The 16,500-nt window shown below is 41.0% G+C and overlaps 1 protein-coding gene and 1 long non-coding RNA gene across 2 annotated transcripts; both read right to left on the bottom strand.

The window, feature by feature from the left end:
* Positions 1-10: 10 nt before the first annotated feature.
* Positions 11-11,742, bottom strand: Chd64 (transgelin calponin-3). Its single transcript, XM_076364717.1, has 4 exons — positions 11,502-11,742; positions 1,340-1,476; positions 1,055-1,259; positions 11-905 (listed from the first exon to the last, which is right to left on the bottom strand). The coding sequence occupies exons 1-4, from the start codon at positions 11,553-11,555 to the stop codon at positions 735-737; spliced, it is 567 nt and encodes a 188-aa protein (XP_076220832.1). The 5' UTR covers positions 11,556-11,742; the 3' UTR covers positions 11-734.
* Positions 11,743-12,706: 964 nt separating this feature from the next.
* LOC143174279 (uncharacterized) lies at positions 12,707-14,662 on the bottom strand. The gene is made up of 3 exons (XR_012998097.1): positions 14,593-14,662; positions 14,443-14,528; positions 12,707-12,878 (listed from the first exon to the last, which is right to left on the bottom strand). It is a non-coding gene; the product is annotated as an uncharacterized LOC143174279 (long non-coding RNA).
* Between the last annotated feature and the right edge of the window lie 1,838 nt (positions 14,663-16,500).

Genomic DNA, 16,500 nt, shown 5'->3' with positions numbered 1-16,500 from the left:
AAATGGAAGCTTATTTATTTCATTTTGGGTTGGTTTATTAACTCATCATTAATACATTATGAAAAATTATTTTTATAATCATCAAAAAATATTTGTACAAAATACTTAATATAATTATATATCATTTATCATTATACAATAATTATAATAGTTTTCATCTTACATGCAACAGGAATTTTTTAAGTAGAATTTGGTTACACTGTAACTTGTAAGAGATTTTACAGTAACTCTGTTTCATAATCTATATGAAATATTTAACAAATACGGAGCCACTCGGTCCAATCTTTACTAGTGGCGAAATGTAACTATATTTCTACATTTTTAAAGAAATTGATTTCTTCTCAAATAGTAAATCACATTTTCATTTTTCTTCATAACTCATTCAACAGTATACTCATTACTGTCCAAGATATATAACTTTAATTTTAGAATGCGAGCGCAGTTCGATGACATCGAAATTGCTCGTTCCACCGAAACGTTACATAAAATCTTATAACACACTCGTAAAGTATGTTGTATGTACTATACTGCCTCCTATTGTAAATGCATATAAAGTCGTCTGGTACATTGTTCACGCACGCCAATGTATTTTGTGCGCTGTCTAGTGTAATTTGGACCACGACAAGAAAGATTGTTGTACGACAAACATTGCCTATAAGTCTAACGTATCGTGAAAATAAAATAAGAGAGGCGAGTGAATTTGTGGAATTATTTCAATGACAGGATGAACATTTTTACATATGTCTAGTGTTTCCAAAGTTGATGCCACTCTGGTTAGCACCCTTGTTGCTGCCGTACTGTAAACTGATCACACCCTGGCCAGCTCTTAATTGTTCTTCAGTGAAGTTACGTATATTCTTATCTGCTTCTTTTGGTCCGATACTAGGTTTACCAAAGTTACCCGCCTGCAAAACAAATTTTATGATACTATTATGAAACTACTTCAAATTACGTATAAAATTTTAGATTTCTAGTAACACTTGATGCTGTACAACGTTACTAGTTAGACTCAGTGAAATTAAAATTACAAAAGTAAAAATTAAACAAATTCTACCTTTCTACCGAGGGATTGTAGACAAATCACAACCGAGTTGAGATTTTGTCTTTCCCAAAGATCGACAGTCTGGAAAGTTTCTTGAGCCGGGACACCCAGTGCCCTCGCTGCCTCAAGGAAGGCGTTTATGTTCTCCATACACTTGAAAGCGAGGCTGGTTTTATTAATTTTCTTTACTGAGCCTTCCTTGATGTCGTTCACCAATCTGAAATGCGAAAATATGAATTACCATCGCGAAAAAAAACGTTTGCGATCGTTTAGCATCATTTCACGAGGTTTAAGTACTGGCAAAGAAGGATCCCGTCCTTCAGGGTTTCATAAAAGTTGTCCATGTCCCCGTTGGTGTTTATGTTTTCGCCAGTGATCGTCTTGATCCATTCCAGACATTCCTGCGCCAGTTCCTCGCTATATTTACTGTTGATCTGCAACAATATCGATTCACGATCTTCAATCGTCTAGTTTCTTTAAAAGTTCAACAACGACAATCGGAAGTAACATTTTTATATTTCAAAATATCGAGGAATATGGTCGTATCGCTCGTAACAACGAAATAATGGATTATTTAATTTATCAGCTCTTGGAGTTAGACGAATTATTTTCATTTTTAATATTAATGAAACTTAATGAGCCTCATACAGTACAGTGACACCATTAATCTTTCGATCAAACGATTATTCGACTCGCGTTTTATTTGTCGATGAATTTACGAGATTTCCATTAATCTTTCGAGCTCGAAGGGGCACGAGCCTCTGTCGCTGCTTATTATTAATTATATGATGCGCCAGTGATCCAAGTAACACATCCTGTAGGATCTGCGGAACGAGCGTTGCCGTGGAGTCACTGACCCAACATGTTTGAACACTTCGTTCGTTGTTTCTTCGACACGGCCCACAAATTCTCCTCGTAAACGCGAGCATCGTTTCGGAGAAAGTTTTTCTGCGCCGTTTAAAGAACTTGTTTCCCACCTACACTAGGAAGGTTTCAAAAGTAGACGGGTTTCCTCATCCTCCTCTTATTTTCCTTTCACACGTTTTCGATCGTAGAGAGTTACAGTTCATTCAGTTCTTTAAATCCACACAATAGATGCTACTTGTAAATACACGTGGAATGTAAATGATCGGCGACGAAGTGAAGCGATAAAGAAATTTGAATTTGAATAAAGAAAATATCCGTAGAATTTTTTTATACTTTATGCCTCCTAGTTTTTCATTTGGCGTTCAAAAGATTAGATTTCTAAGCTAATAAATTTTACTTTTGTTAGCTCTTTCGTTCTAAGTTCTCGTTTAGACGTTCGCACGCGTGTTTTATAGTAAAATGGTCGTTTAAACGCCATGTTGACAAAGATTGTATCTGGAAGACCGGTAGAGAACGCGCAATGGGCGCACAGTTATTCACGTATAAGGCTGCCTAAAAAGGAAAGGTTCGTAAGCTTGGACCGTCGTATTCATCCTGATGCAGCATGCATATTCCGTTAGGCATACGGTGCCTCGATCGTGATGTATTTCTCGCCGTGGAACGTCCAGCGTCTCCGGATCGTGAAATTAGAATGATACAGCACGTTCTAACGTCTGGTGGTTTTATAAAAACCTTTTCGCTACAGTGATCCTGCACTTTTTGATGAAAAGTTTATAATCGTCGGCTAGAATCCTATTTATTATATCGTTGAAAAATGGGCAGTTGCTCGAAACAATTAAAAAATTGCATTTACTCGTGACACGATAAAGATTAAGTTTGATAACATTTAAGTAACTTACGATGGACGTCATTTTGATCGAAGAACGTACAATATAGATAGATACAATGTTTAAAAATTATTTCATATTAAATGAAGATCAGATAATACAACTGCCATTCATTTTCGTGATAATTCGTTGTCAGTTTCTACTATCTTCGTCTTATCATTTGCTTAGTAACTTTCTACACGCATCGTCATTGTAACAATCAGTAAGTGTCACGTAAAATCGTTACAAGCTAACATCGACACCTGTACAGCATCGTTGTAGCAGTTTGTTAACAAGTATTTTTCTCATTCCACGATAAGCATTGAATTTTTTGACCAGCCTCTACTATCTCCGTGATACGGACTCATTATGTGGAGCACGAACGCAAACTCTATATATAGACATTAAGTAAGCACAAGATAATATCATTAACAGGAAAAAAGTCACCACACGTCAAAGCGTCAGAGGCGGAAATATTTGCGAATCTACTCTGACTAAGTACTGTTTCCTTACACAGCTTCCTATGACTTAATTATCGATCACTAGAGGAAGTTACAAGGTCGACGAGGTACAGTGCAACTGAAAGTTAATTACTTCTTCAGAGCACTACGGTCATAACCTATGAATAATTAATTTTTATACCTTTAAACGTTGAATCTCCTTAAAATAATAAAAAATTGTCATCCATGCATTGAATGCTACGAGTCATTTCTAGATGTAAGAACGAACGAAAGAATAATTGCGCGGCCATCTGCTCGGATTCCATTCAGGAAACAATAGTCACCTTTATATTAGATTCCCAGAAGATCCAGGCAGCACCTTATAAAGAGTGGAAAAGCAAAACGAGAAGTTTAGGGACAGGGTGTGACGTCTACCTATATAGATACCACCGCATACCACACGGTCTTGAGTCGTGCTCTTCCCGAGCGAGCTTCTAAAGTTTGAAGGGTGTGGTGGGTCCCATTGTATTCGAAATTATGCGGGGTTACATCGAACCCTCACCTGTGCGTCGTTTCTCTCGTCCCTTCTGACGAATGTTTGTGAAGGCTGCTTTCGTTCATCGTTCCAACGCATCCTCTTGATCACGGAACAACACGAGTTCCCGCGAATTCGAACGAATAGCCTTTAACGCTAAACCTATCGAGCAGTTAAATTGACTCCTCGAAATTTCTCTAGAAACTCTAAGAGTGCATCTATCGAGGTTTCAATACTAGATTTACGGAGCGAGTCGATTTGACTGATATTGAATTTTATAAGCATTATTTGGTAAACGTTTCGGTCGATTTTTATTAACGCGGTTATGCAAATATGTATCCTAATTGTCTACTCTTAAACCTCTAATTTCTAAGATCTAAATGAACGGATAACAATTTTTCTAAGAACAATAGAACAAACTGTACAGTAAATGTCGGTAAATCTAGTGTCAAGTGATTTATAATTCGGTTTACATATTGCTGAATCAATTTCTTTAATAATTCCCCGGAGAAATATGTGTTATCTTTTTAATCATTGGAAAATAAAGAAACCTGGGATGGGTCACTTTGATTCGTCTGATGGTTTCAGTGTTAATAACGTTCACCGCGAACTTTCAACCCTTATCTCCGTCCGTAATTTTGATCTAAGTCGTCCGTGTTTTTTCCCTTGCGTAACTCGAGTGTCAAGTGAATAATTCATTCGGCAAGAACAGCGAGCAACTAGTGCAGATTGTCGCAGATTGTTGCAACCGGAGGAGAGACGAGTGCGTCAGAAAAGTTGCCCGGGCAAATGCTTGCAATTAAAGGATCGCCTTGTGCTCTAGCGCTCCGCGCGATGACGCTTTTAATGGGCACGTTCTCTCGTTCACGGTCATGTAAACTGGGTCAGAGGGCTGGCATCGATGAACCACGAGGCGAATTGAAGGAATTGCCACTTCGCCGACCGGCGAAATCATTACCTTCATTACACCGAGTCGAGTTAGATCAATTTATTGGTCGTAACGTTAACTCTGATAACCGATTTACCGTTTGCCCGCGGCGGCGACTCGCTGTAACATTGAAATCGACTCGAGTATCGGATTCAATATTAACCGTTCCTCGAATTAAGAAGGAAAACGACGAAAAGCCCAATGAAAGCGATACCGAGACGCTATTTCACGGGATTATCGGGTCACCGATAACGAAAGTCTCTAAGGTAAATAGAATTGCGTAACGGTTTCATCCGATGCTCAGAACCGTTAAAATTATCGATTAAACGATAACGGATATTTGGATTTGATTAGAAACAGGTTTTAAGATACCGTTATCTATCGGTAGTCAGTCGATAATGCTTCAATGTACGAGCGATAGCTGATCATTTCTATTTCTTCTATTCCGTGAACGGTAAACATAGACAGACACTATATATTCGATCCATTTAAATTGAATTACATTTTATATAATTCAATTTCATACGGAAAGAGATTCTATTGGATCAATTCTACTTGATTCTATTTACCCAGAAGGACAAATCAAAATTGTCTTCATCGGAGAATAATTATCACGTTCACATTTCCGTTTCATAAAGTGAAAAGGGAAAAGTGAGCGTGTACACGGATTACGTCGATCCACCTTGATCGCGGATGCAAGGAGAACTGCGTCCAAGAAGAATGTCTCCCCCGATCGACCAGTTTCCATTTCGGTGCAGAAAAACCCGCCTCGACGACAGAAGATTTGCCCCCGAAACGATTGTGGCTTTAACAATCCTCCTTAAAAGGTGGATCGCCTTTAAGGAAGATCGAACCCATTGCGGATCGATTTGATATCGGCTCATTCGGCGACCCACTTTCTAACAATTGTATAAGGCAGCTGCGTTTGCCAATTTCGCTTTTCGTCCCGCTAAGCGTGAAAATTCTTTCAACCGCCCGCCTAATTACGCACGAGATCGCGATCGCGATATCCTTAAAGCAGTTTGCGCCGCCTTATAATCTGCTCAGTCAATAGGAAAGAGTTCATTACATTACTCGCGGTTCTTTATTTCACGCCGTTCCCCGTTCGCCTTTAATCATTCACAATTTGCGATTCGGGAATCAGTGGCTCGTCGCTAATTTCATTGAAGATTCAACTTCGTTGAAGATGCAACGAAGTTTCAGGAGATACTTCTACTGTTATATTTAACCGTTATAATTTTTTTTGTAATAAAGCAGCGAATTTGCAATTAGTTTTTACGAGTGCATACCTCTTCGGAAAAGAAAACAAATTCGTTGACCCACTTTACGAGGCCTCGCGATATTTCAGCACGTCTTATCCACGCACGCACGAGACGATTACAATTGTGTGCTACCTCGAAGGTTGTTGCTTGCTGTCGGCCATATAAGGTCCTCTAAACGAGATGAAGCCTGAACAGGTAAGGCAATCAGTGTCTTGTAGTTAACACGTGGAACTTCGCAAATTGAATGAAGTCAGTTACTGGCATGTCACCGTTATACAATCGCGAGGAACTTTTGACTAATCCACTTGATCCAATTTCTTGCTACTTCAGCAGTGTGCTCGTAGTTTCTGGTTGCAGTAGCTGGTACAAGTAAGTTGTCGGTACGGAATATTAATCTTTTTCTCGAAACATCGGGAATATTATGCATTTTATACTATCGATCGAATTACTAAATAGATTAATAAAAGAAAGACTTCGGGGAATGAATTTTATGGAAATATTCTTAAGTGGATTTTACGAAATAAATATTTAATGTTTCGCAAAGGCACGAGAGAAAAAAAAGTGAGAAATTAAACTTCTCGGTGATGCAATCTCGAGTCGCGAGACTACACGTATATACTCGAACCAACATAAATTTGTACACAAATCATTAGTTGACGTGCGAGGTCGGGCAATAGAGGCGAAGGACACCGAGCGTGCAATACGAATTCTGTTAAGCGCGTCGAGACGTATGTGGAGTCCTACGTCTGCATTCCGTTTGATTTCTCCATGAAAATGAGGAAACGAGGTTCCCTCTGATTCATAGGACACTCGCAACATTTATTCATAGATCACCTATCCCTTATGCAAAAGCGTGATTGTTCGAGAGACGATTTATTACGACAGAAACGAAGCAGAAATTAATTTTGCCTGTCACCGCATTGACTTCCATAACGTTCAATCCTCGAAAATTGAATTGAAATACTTAACCGTTGAAAAAATTAAATCTAAATACATGATCTTTGAAGAAATAAAACCTATAATCTATTTACGTCAGCGATATTAAACATTAAAAGAGTCACCGGATGAAGAAGCCATTGGCACACGAGTGAACGCGGATTTCCGCGTAGACAAGGAAGTTACGTTTTCTATTCGAATGACACCGTATTTCAGCGGAACAATGGAATACTCTTATCCGGTTAAGTGAGTCGTTTAAAAACATTACAGTTCACTTAGACCGACCTCTTTATTATTTTCTTTTCGAAAGTTCCGTCACGATCGGAATGGAACTGCAACCGATACCCTCGTGCGAATAATTCAATGAAGACATTTAGATATCGATTCCACTAACAGCGATTGTCCCCGAGAACGTTGAGAGAACAGTTGTAAAAATTGACGTAACGAACGACAATGTTCCTCGTGGAATGATGATTAATCTAATTTTCGCGGAGGGTGTAATCGTGCGATCTCACGATCTTCGGGGTAAAGTATCGCGATAAGGTTAAGTGTAAGGCACGGATCTTGTTCTCGGGAAACTTTCTCTTGTTCGTGAGTCATTCGAACATAGCTTCTTCCTTATGTCATATCCTACTCGAGCTTCGGGCTAAGTCGACATTAATTATCGACCGTTCGCCCTTATGATTTGTGATTTAATCCGATGACCTCCGTTAGATCGCCATACTAGGTCCTGTATTGCCGAGTGATACAACTTATCGATCGAGCATTTTGAATTATTTATAACTACAGTGAATGGAAACGTTATAAAATACACGTTTAATTCAAATCTGACACGATTTGTCTGATATTTTGAATGTATCATAATTATTCATAAAGGAAATCACTTTTTACTCGATGTCAGGCTTGGAAACTTTGTTTTTGCGAGTCAGCGATTCTTTAATGGGAACTGTTGAAATATTGTTTAGACGAAAAAGAAGTTGCCGAGGATTGCGTGAAAGATGATTAAAATTGATCCGATGCGATACAATAACGTTAATTAAACGAGTTTCCAGTCTGAGAACGATGACCGAGATCGCGAAGACCTCAGAGCTCAGCCTCGACACGGCCACCCAATTCACAGGATTACATTCTTTCAAATTAATAATGGCGAATTCCCACGACTGCTAGACCGAATTTCACGGTCGGGGAACAACCGTGAACTTTCCACTTAAAGTGCGATAAATTTCTATCCGTCTCGAATCTCGGGCGTTCGTTAAGGATCGCATAAATATTAATGACCTGGCTGTTCATTTTTTTGCTGTTCAATTGATACAGCGGCGTAAAAGGAACGAACACCTTTTTTGAACTAAATGATATCATTCTAGCGTCACGCGTATGTGCTTGTAGTTACAAACAAGTTCAGTTGTTATTCTGATATTATAATATTTCAATTTTTGGCGAACAACCTCTAGTATAACAGATTATTAACTAAAGTCAAATGGTAGAAGAAAAATAAACGAATTAGAAAATCGTAGGAGAACCGCGAGCGATTCTTTTGCGGTTGATCGTGAATCGAACTTCGTTATACGGAGATTTCAATGACGGATAAAGCAATGAGCGTGGGTTGTCTAGCACGAGTACTTCTCAGAAATAAAGGGATATAACGATAAGACGGAATTAGCATGAATCTAACGTCTACGATTAACAGGACACGAACGGCGAATTCGAAGACGCGAGGAGTTCCCCGAGGCGTGCATGCAGTCCTAAAACGGAAACCACTTTGTAATGCTTCCGGTGGTTAATACAGATATCCTCCTCGGGGATGAAGCACGCCTATTTTTAGATGTGGGGCATAATACGGCACATTCATCGCGCGATGTTCACGGAAACACGTGTCTATAATTGTTATCTCTAGTTTCGAACGAAACATCGTTCCCATATGGAGCTAACAGGGGTACAAATGGAAATTAAAATAATAACACCGAGCAGGCTGCGCATCGTACACATTCGTGGAAGCCAAATATACAAGATAAACGTACGAAACGAAAATTCGCTTCAATGAAGCACCGTTCTCCTTTTAACCGTTGATTTTCCTTCAAATTTCATAAACCCCTTGAATCTTCTTGGAAGCGCGATTATTGGATTCCACAGTTTCTGTTCGACGTCGATAAGAAATTTCAGGCGAACTTATGTTAGTTAACGATGAGTCATTTCCACGAAATGCACTTTTTCACGCTGAGCATCGGGTAAATCGCTGTTAAAGGGGGATCTTCGGAACAGATAGGGTCTGTAATTATGAAAGGTGGTCGTGGTTCGCAGACCGTGCCTCGAGATACTGATAACAATGCTATCGTTGACCTTTCGCCGCGCTAGAGTTGTCAACGTCACGCGTGAATATGTAACAGTCGACCGCTATTATCTAATTAACCACGCGATCGCGGTGTATCTAGAAAAATTCGTTCGTTTCGCGACAATTTCGCCGTTCGTGCGCGCCCGGAACCGGTGAAACTGGAACGAAAATGGCGGCGCATCCGAGAAATAGAACGAACCGTTGCATTCCGATGGCGATAACCGTATCTTCGTAATGAGCATACGTTCTTTCACGAGTGCAATAATGAGCGTCCTTCGTACTTGTTACCCGGCAATTGTTTTATGAGAAACAAAAAGAACCGGTTTTGCTCCGAGACACAACGGATCCCTTGTATTTCGCCCCATTTCGCCCCCTCCATTCTTCTTTAATTGACAGCCGGTCGTGCGTCTGGGTTATTGTTTATCCCGGTGTAACATTATTCTTTCATTCGAGCATTATCTCTTTCATTTATCTGAGGTGGATACTCGCTACGCAGTGACGCAATCTCGCCACGATTTTCTGCTTTCTTCGTTTTTTTACGTAACGTTACAGCGCGAAACAACAACGGAGTCGAATAGAATTCTCGTCTATACGGGAAAGTAATAAAACACGAAGTACACTTTAATGCTTGTTACTGCAATGCAAATAACGGTTTTCGCGAGGAATGTATCAACAAATGTTCTTTGTATTTGTCATTCGAGTACAATGTTGTTTACGAAACTTCAATTGAATAGTCAGAGTAGAAAATTGTAGACAGGAACAGATAGCAATTTTGAAATTACCTGATATTTGTAAGGAGCAGGTGTAGCGAGTGTAGTTACAGGCAAGGAGTAGTTAATTTTAATATACTCGACTAACGAAGCGGCTCTTAAGAAAGGCAATAAGACTTTTAAGGGCGATCAAGTTTTATAATTGTTACGTGATCTATCGTAATACTTGAAGAACACTAGAGGGGCATTCGTGATGGGATTGCTGCGAAGTGTACCATGGCCAGCGGGTTTCGTGAGGGACGCTCCCTTCTTTGGTAACGGAGAGTCTCATTTTAATTCCCCGGCCGAAAGGAAGGATCGTCTGGCAGCTGTTGCCCAGTGAACTTGCGAGGGAATTCAAGGTGGGCACAATTTATTTTCAGGTGTCCCGGAGGGGACGCTCCTATCGAAACTTTGATAATCTTCCGCGAATCGTTCGCTTACCATCGTCTTATCTCTGTTTTCATTGTAGATTACGCTCCGCACACTCCATATTTGCACTGATCTTTGGTACGTGCAATTGCAAAAATGTGGAAATACAACGGAATTCTTCTATTAAAAATTTCAGTTCGAAAATGAAAAATTACGATTGCTAAAGCATTGATACAATAAAGAAGGAGACGTATCACGATTGCAATTACTAAAAGATCAACGAAAAATGGAGTCAATTTTCTGATTTTCAAAGGATCGCGTGATAATCGAGTTCTGTTTTCGACCAGAAAACTGCGTCTTTCACGCAGACAAACAACCTGACCAGCACTCGTGTCACACACCTAGCATTTCAATTACTTATAGGACAGATAAGCGTCGCAACGTGTCTCCGACACAAGCGCCGCAATTAACAAACATCTGTCGCGCACAAATCCAACTCAAACACGCGAATAATTCCGACGTTCCCTGAATTACACTCCGCCGCTATCATGTCTACTATCCGCGTGCTCATCTCACGAATCACCGGAAGGTAAACAAAAACAGAATGAGTACTCGAGTAATACGTCTCCATTCATTACGGAGCCAACAACCTGTCCCCCCGAGATCCATAAAACCAAAGCAGCCTGTTTACCAAACCGAAAACCTCGCAGCCGACAATTCCCACGAGAAACACTCCTCCGATCCCCGTAGATCAAGAATCTCCTTAAATCCAATTCATCGGAAAACTCCATTCCCGAATCGAATAAAAAGATCAAACCAAAAGTTCCCAGTAACGTTCCTCCGGATTTCAAATTCATCTAACGATTTCCTTGCAAAATCTACGGATTTCACAAGCTCGATAAATACCTCCATTGAACTAAATCCCGTGTACTACTCCATCGATCAACCCCCAAGAGCGTCGACACGAATTCAATTTCAATGAACCCCGAGGGTCGGGGCGCATGCGCGGCACCCCAGTAGGTCGAGATCCTCGGGGATGGTCGTCACTGGGTCACTGGGTGGCAAACGAGTCCCGAAGGGAATAAAGGCAACGGCAGGGCGGGGGGAGGGGTGGAGGTGAAACGAAGAAAAAAAAAATGGAACCAAAGAAACAAGTACTATGTTCATCCCTTTACCTTTCTCTGCGCTTCCGCCGCGAAACCCGACTTGGCAGCCCTGTTGGAAGCCATCGCGCGCGCCTGGTCCTCGTGTCGCTCGAAGGAGAACGGGGAACGAAAACTGGGGAGCTCGTGTGTGTGTCCAGGGGAACGAAAAAAAAAACTCGGATCGGCCCGGCGATTGAACCAGCACGCACGGTGAACACTGTTCGACGGTCACGGCTCGACTGACGCGATCAAGACCCGCGCGCCGCGCTGTAGAGAGTCCTTCGGGCGCTTATTGGTCGCCGTGGGCCAGCCCGGTATCGAGTTTTCGTCTGACGCCGTGGCACGTGACCTCCGTTCTCCAGTCTGGCACGAGGATGACGTCAGGCGGCGTCCGACGAATTCCCGGAGCCTGGCTTCGTGCCGGCTTCGAAAAATTTCTGACCGCGTAGAACCGATGCTCCGACCGACCGGTTCCCCTATCTCCTTGGACTCCGCAATGTTGTCTTTTTTAGCGGGCCCCAGTCGCGCGGCAACGCTTTTCGACGGCACTAACGGTTACGAATAATCGATTGGTTGCGGAGATTTTGGCGTTTGGCTCGTTCCGAGGGAACTTTTGGTCTTTGCGTTTCGTTTCGGACGCGGGTTTCTCGATACATTTTTCTCTTGGGTATTCGGTGAGATTCGCGTTGTTGTAGTTGTATTAGGTTCGTAATGTTTAAGTTTACTCTCGTCGTTCTCGCGGTTTGCGTCGTTGGGAATTCGGCTTCGTCGTATAGATGTAGGTTCGTCGAGTTCCTAGAACGGTGAATGTATTTCGAAACGCAATAGTGGGTGGTGAGTATGGCGAATTAAATTATGGGCCGTATTTCCGTGGAATTTATAGGGGACCATGCTCGGTGAGCGAGTGTTTTGAGGAGCCGTTTTTCTACAACCGCTGCTTTGTTAATTTTCTACCATGTGACCGTCGTTCGCATGATTTATGTACACCGGTGACGTCAGCTCCGAATGTGGACTGATGAGTTCTTTGAACGGCGACTCCGATGCGTTTCGAAAATTATCGAAATATTGAACGCGACAATCTTATCGTTCTGTACGGTTTATCGAAATTATTCTATTTTCGGTCCGCGGATTTCGATTATCTCGAATGAAATTCCGAAAATAGATCGCTTGCGTTCGGATCTATCCGTTTGATACTTCGGAATTACCTATCAGATAATTCTTGGTACGTTCATTTTGATTGCAACCGATCGCAGTCGTTTTAGGAGGATTCGTTTGTAGACGTCACTTGTTGCTGGGTCATGGATTCCTGTATGAATGTGGACCGTAGTAGGATCCTTCGACCATCTTTATCCTGTCCGCTTTCTCGTGTCCCTCTGTTGCTTTAGGAGGCTGCCACCAGAACTCGTTCTGGAAATGGAATCGACGATAGGTCGGCCAAGAATTTTTTACGTGCGCATTTCACTCGATCGCCTCCTGCCGGATTATTTCGAAATTTACAGTGTCACGGACCTTTCTACTTACTTACGTCTTCCTTGTACCCTCCATCTTTGGTGTACTTTTATTTCGAACACGCGGGGAAAGTTGGAGGCAAGCTAACGTTTATCGAGGGAACACACTCTGCAGGCTAATTTATGCACGCTGAAATTCCATTAACTTTCAAACTCATGAAATTCTTGTGATATTCCGAACTGAACAAAAACATCGAACGCTACCAACAATTACCGTTAAACCGTGAAGCCTAGAAATCACGGTCTACTCGTTGAAACTTCGGCAATTAATTTCAATCGATCCTTCGTGAAAAAGAAACGTGCTTCTGTTTGTTCAGCGGGAAATAGTAACCTAGTCCCTTATCTTTCGTTCTGTTTAGTTGAATATCGAATTACCGGGGGACGCGTTTTATCGTTGGAAACCATGGTCCACCTATTTCCGCTTCAAGGTGCACCCTCGGATTGCGGATCGTTCTCGCAGTATTCTAAGGACGTTCGGTGCCCCGTGAGAAAAGCATTGCCGTAACAGAAGGAATGCGCGGAATTCGCTTAATAACGAGCTCTCTCCGCTCGGGAGGAAGCACTGGTTTAAGAGAACCTATGTAAAGCACTTTGCCGATGTTTACGCTTTACGAAGTGGGGATACTTTCGATAAGGGCTGCGCCGAAGTTTCCGCGTAAACTACATAAATCTCCGAGCCGGAAACCGCTGCGACCGGATTTTATTTTCAACCCATTGCCGGAGGTTAACGATTCATCTGTTTGGACCTTGTTTCAGTGCTTTCTTCCAAATCACCGGAAAGGAAAGTTCGACTACCATAGGACAATCAGCGTATCCGATAGAGGATCCGTAATAAGGAACGATTACGGCGACCTTCGGCGATCTTTACCGTACGCTGAAATTTCTGCTTACGTATTTTTGAATACGTGTCACGTATTGATGACTCAATCGGCGGTACTTCGAGTCCAACGTATAATCTCTGGAAACACGCCTCGATCGCCGTGCACGTACGTTCGAGGCTCGAGCCAGACAGCTTTGAAAACTAGGAACGTTTCAAGTGTAATTTCAAAATAGTTCATGGACTTCTATTCGATAAAATATGAAATTTAGCTTCTATATTTGACCGTGAACCTGCGGCGAGTAGGAGAATATTTATATACTGCGATTTTTGTATATTCTAGATACACGGGTCATTGGTAATATTAGTACAGAAAATCAGTATTAACATTTCTATCAGGTATAAGCAGGTAAATAAATAATTGCGAAAATTGTATGAATGATTTAGTAGAATGTCCATAAGAACGAGAAGTGAGATAAATATTCAACAGATTCATGGTTCGTTGTGTAAATACTGGGAGCAAAGGAGAAATGAATTATTTATTATTTTGAAGTCTAGGTTCAGGTGGCAAGGAATCGCAAGTGGAGAGCATATCCTTATACGTTCCCTCGCGAGGACACGGTTGTGTAAAAAATTCAAATCTCACCTGGACGTTACGCCACTGCGTGGGACGATGCACAGTGCAGTCGAGCAATGCACCAAGGTCGAGGCCACGTATACTCGAGAGTGCATCTTGCTCGTGTACGCGTGCGGTCAAACACGCGTCCCGTGTTCACGCTATTCGACGCACGCAAACCAGTGTTAAGTGCAAGGACCTCCCCTTGCGTGTTTCTGAAACGCTTGCTAATTTGTCGGTCGCTATTCATTCTCGCTATGCAATTTTTTTCACTAGTGTGTATCGATCTCTGCTCCCTCCGTTTTTGGCACGAGGCAGAAATCGAGACATCCTGGCTGTACAAAGTCATCGTGTCTTCAGTCTGCGTATCAATGGAAACGTGGAATAAACTAATTCTTTTTAATGAACAGTAGATTCTTATGGAAAGTACTTTTTTAAAAATATTTTTACTTGAGAAGTAGGACTCTATTTTGCAATTAGAAAATATTAAATGAATCTATGATAACTTCATGACGGTGTGAAATGTCGTCAACGAAGAGGATGTCTTAACGAGATAATGACTTTTGGCGATGAACGTTTTGAATTATTCATATTCTACCGGATTCCAATCTGAGACTCCATTAGTGTACTAATTGGATTCGACTTATCGAATGTAATTTGTTTACAGTAATAGTATCATTGTCTCTTTATTAAGCCCTTTGTGAAGTTTGTGTTAAAATTTGTTAGAATACGACGAACTCGGGTTTTAGAAGCCTCAAACTTCAAAATTATTTGTCCTTAAAGAATCTAATGATTCCTCATTTTCAGTTGGGTGTATTTTGTATAAATTGATACGCACTTATCAAATTCGTTTTATCTCTGTTTCATATTTCCTCGAATAAGCACTGAGTTCAGAGGAATGTGATGCAGCTTACTTTCGAAGGTTGATGATGTCAGCTAAATTTAATACGATCAAATATTTCTCATCGCATTCAGGGGTTCGTGTATGTACTAATTTTTCATAATTCACCCGTTACGTATGTACGCGCATAGGTACGTATATACTTTCTCACGTTGCAGCGCCGATACGGTATGATTAATCTGGAATGCTTTTTAAGGGTGTATCGGCATCCAATCTTTTACGGCACTGTTTCACGCATGCCAGGTGCAATCACGCTTGACCACTCGATCCTTTCTTGCTGGTCGAATCACTTACGATTTCCATCGAAGGATGATTAAAACCGGATCGAATTAAAACCGGTCAAGGTGACGTCCTTGCAACCTGGATGGTCTTTGGGCGAAGGAATTCGGTTTTACGAGAGATCATCGATCACTCTGCTTCATGTAAATAATTATTTATACTTAATGCCTCTCAGTGGATTGAACAATCGATTACTGTAAACTCGAATTTCAATTGCAAATACTCAAAAATGTTTTCAGACAATAGGACAATTAGAAAATAGAATATAAAGTCGTTACTACACACTGAAATATTCCTTCAGACATTGTATTCGAGGTTCTACGATAAAACTTCGGGACACGAATACGTCTTTTTATCTTCTACACATTCCCTAGATTACACGGGAATTTGTCGATAACTAAATTTCTTTTATCAAGATGCGCATGTCGAGACGATAAAGTAAAGAACGATACGCTGCGCTGAAAATAAAGAGAGCAACACATAGGACAACGGTATTATTTTCTAGACAACTTTATTACATATCAGAATACAGCCTACAGTTTGTAAATTAGATACTTATCGATATACTCTTAAATATAAGTAACATCCGGCAGGCTTAAATAAGAGACATTGCCATCTAAAGTCCATTAAAAAATATGAAAAAACGATTGTTAACCGGATTAAAAAATAAATCTTGAAAAGTCATAATGCACATTGCTTTGCTTCTTGTTCATTTTCATTTTTTCCTTTTCCATTTATTATCGATTACAAAAAATTGTCCCCAGTGTGTCGGTGTGATTATGTTCATTGTATTAATATGTATATGTGTGGGCCGCGCGGGCGCGTGTAACGATATGTAATTGTGTTCACATTATGTGCGTGTCCGCCGATATTCAGGGGGTGTGATCGTTAGATTCCCGTTTTCGTCA

The sequence above is a fragment of the Nomia melanderi genome, chromosome 2, assembly GCF_051020985.1.
Source record: "Nomia melanderi isolate GNS246 chromosome 2, iyNomMela1, whole genome shotgun sequence".
In the NCBI taxonomy this organism is placed as follows: Eukaryota; Metazoa; Arthropoda; class Insecta; order Hymenoptera; family Halictidae; genus Nomia; species Nomia melanderi.
The sequence above is the reverse complement of the archived record's forward strand: the minus strand, read 5'-3'. Positions and strand labels throughout refer to the sequence as shown.

Excerpts from the sequence above, each read along its gene's own strand:
- Chd64 (XM_076364717.1), bottom strand. The coding sequence starts at position 11,555 with ATGGCTTCCAACAGGGCTGCCAAGTCGGGTTTCGCGGCGGAAGCGCAG. Across the intron at positions 1,260-1,339 it reads GACGGGATCCTTCTTTGCCA|ATTGGTGAACGACATCAAGG; the intron begins GTACTTAAACCT and ends TTCGCATTTCAG. Across the intron at positions 906-1,054 it reads TACAATCCCTCGGTAGAAAG|GCGGGTAACTTTGGTAAACC; the intron begins GTAGAATTTGTT and ends TTTGTTTTGCAG.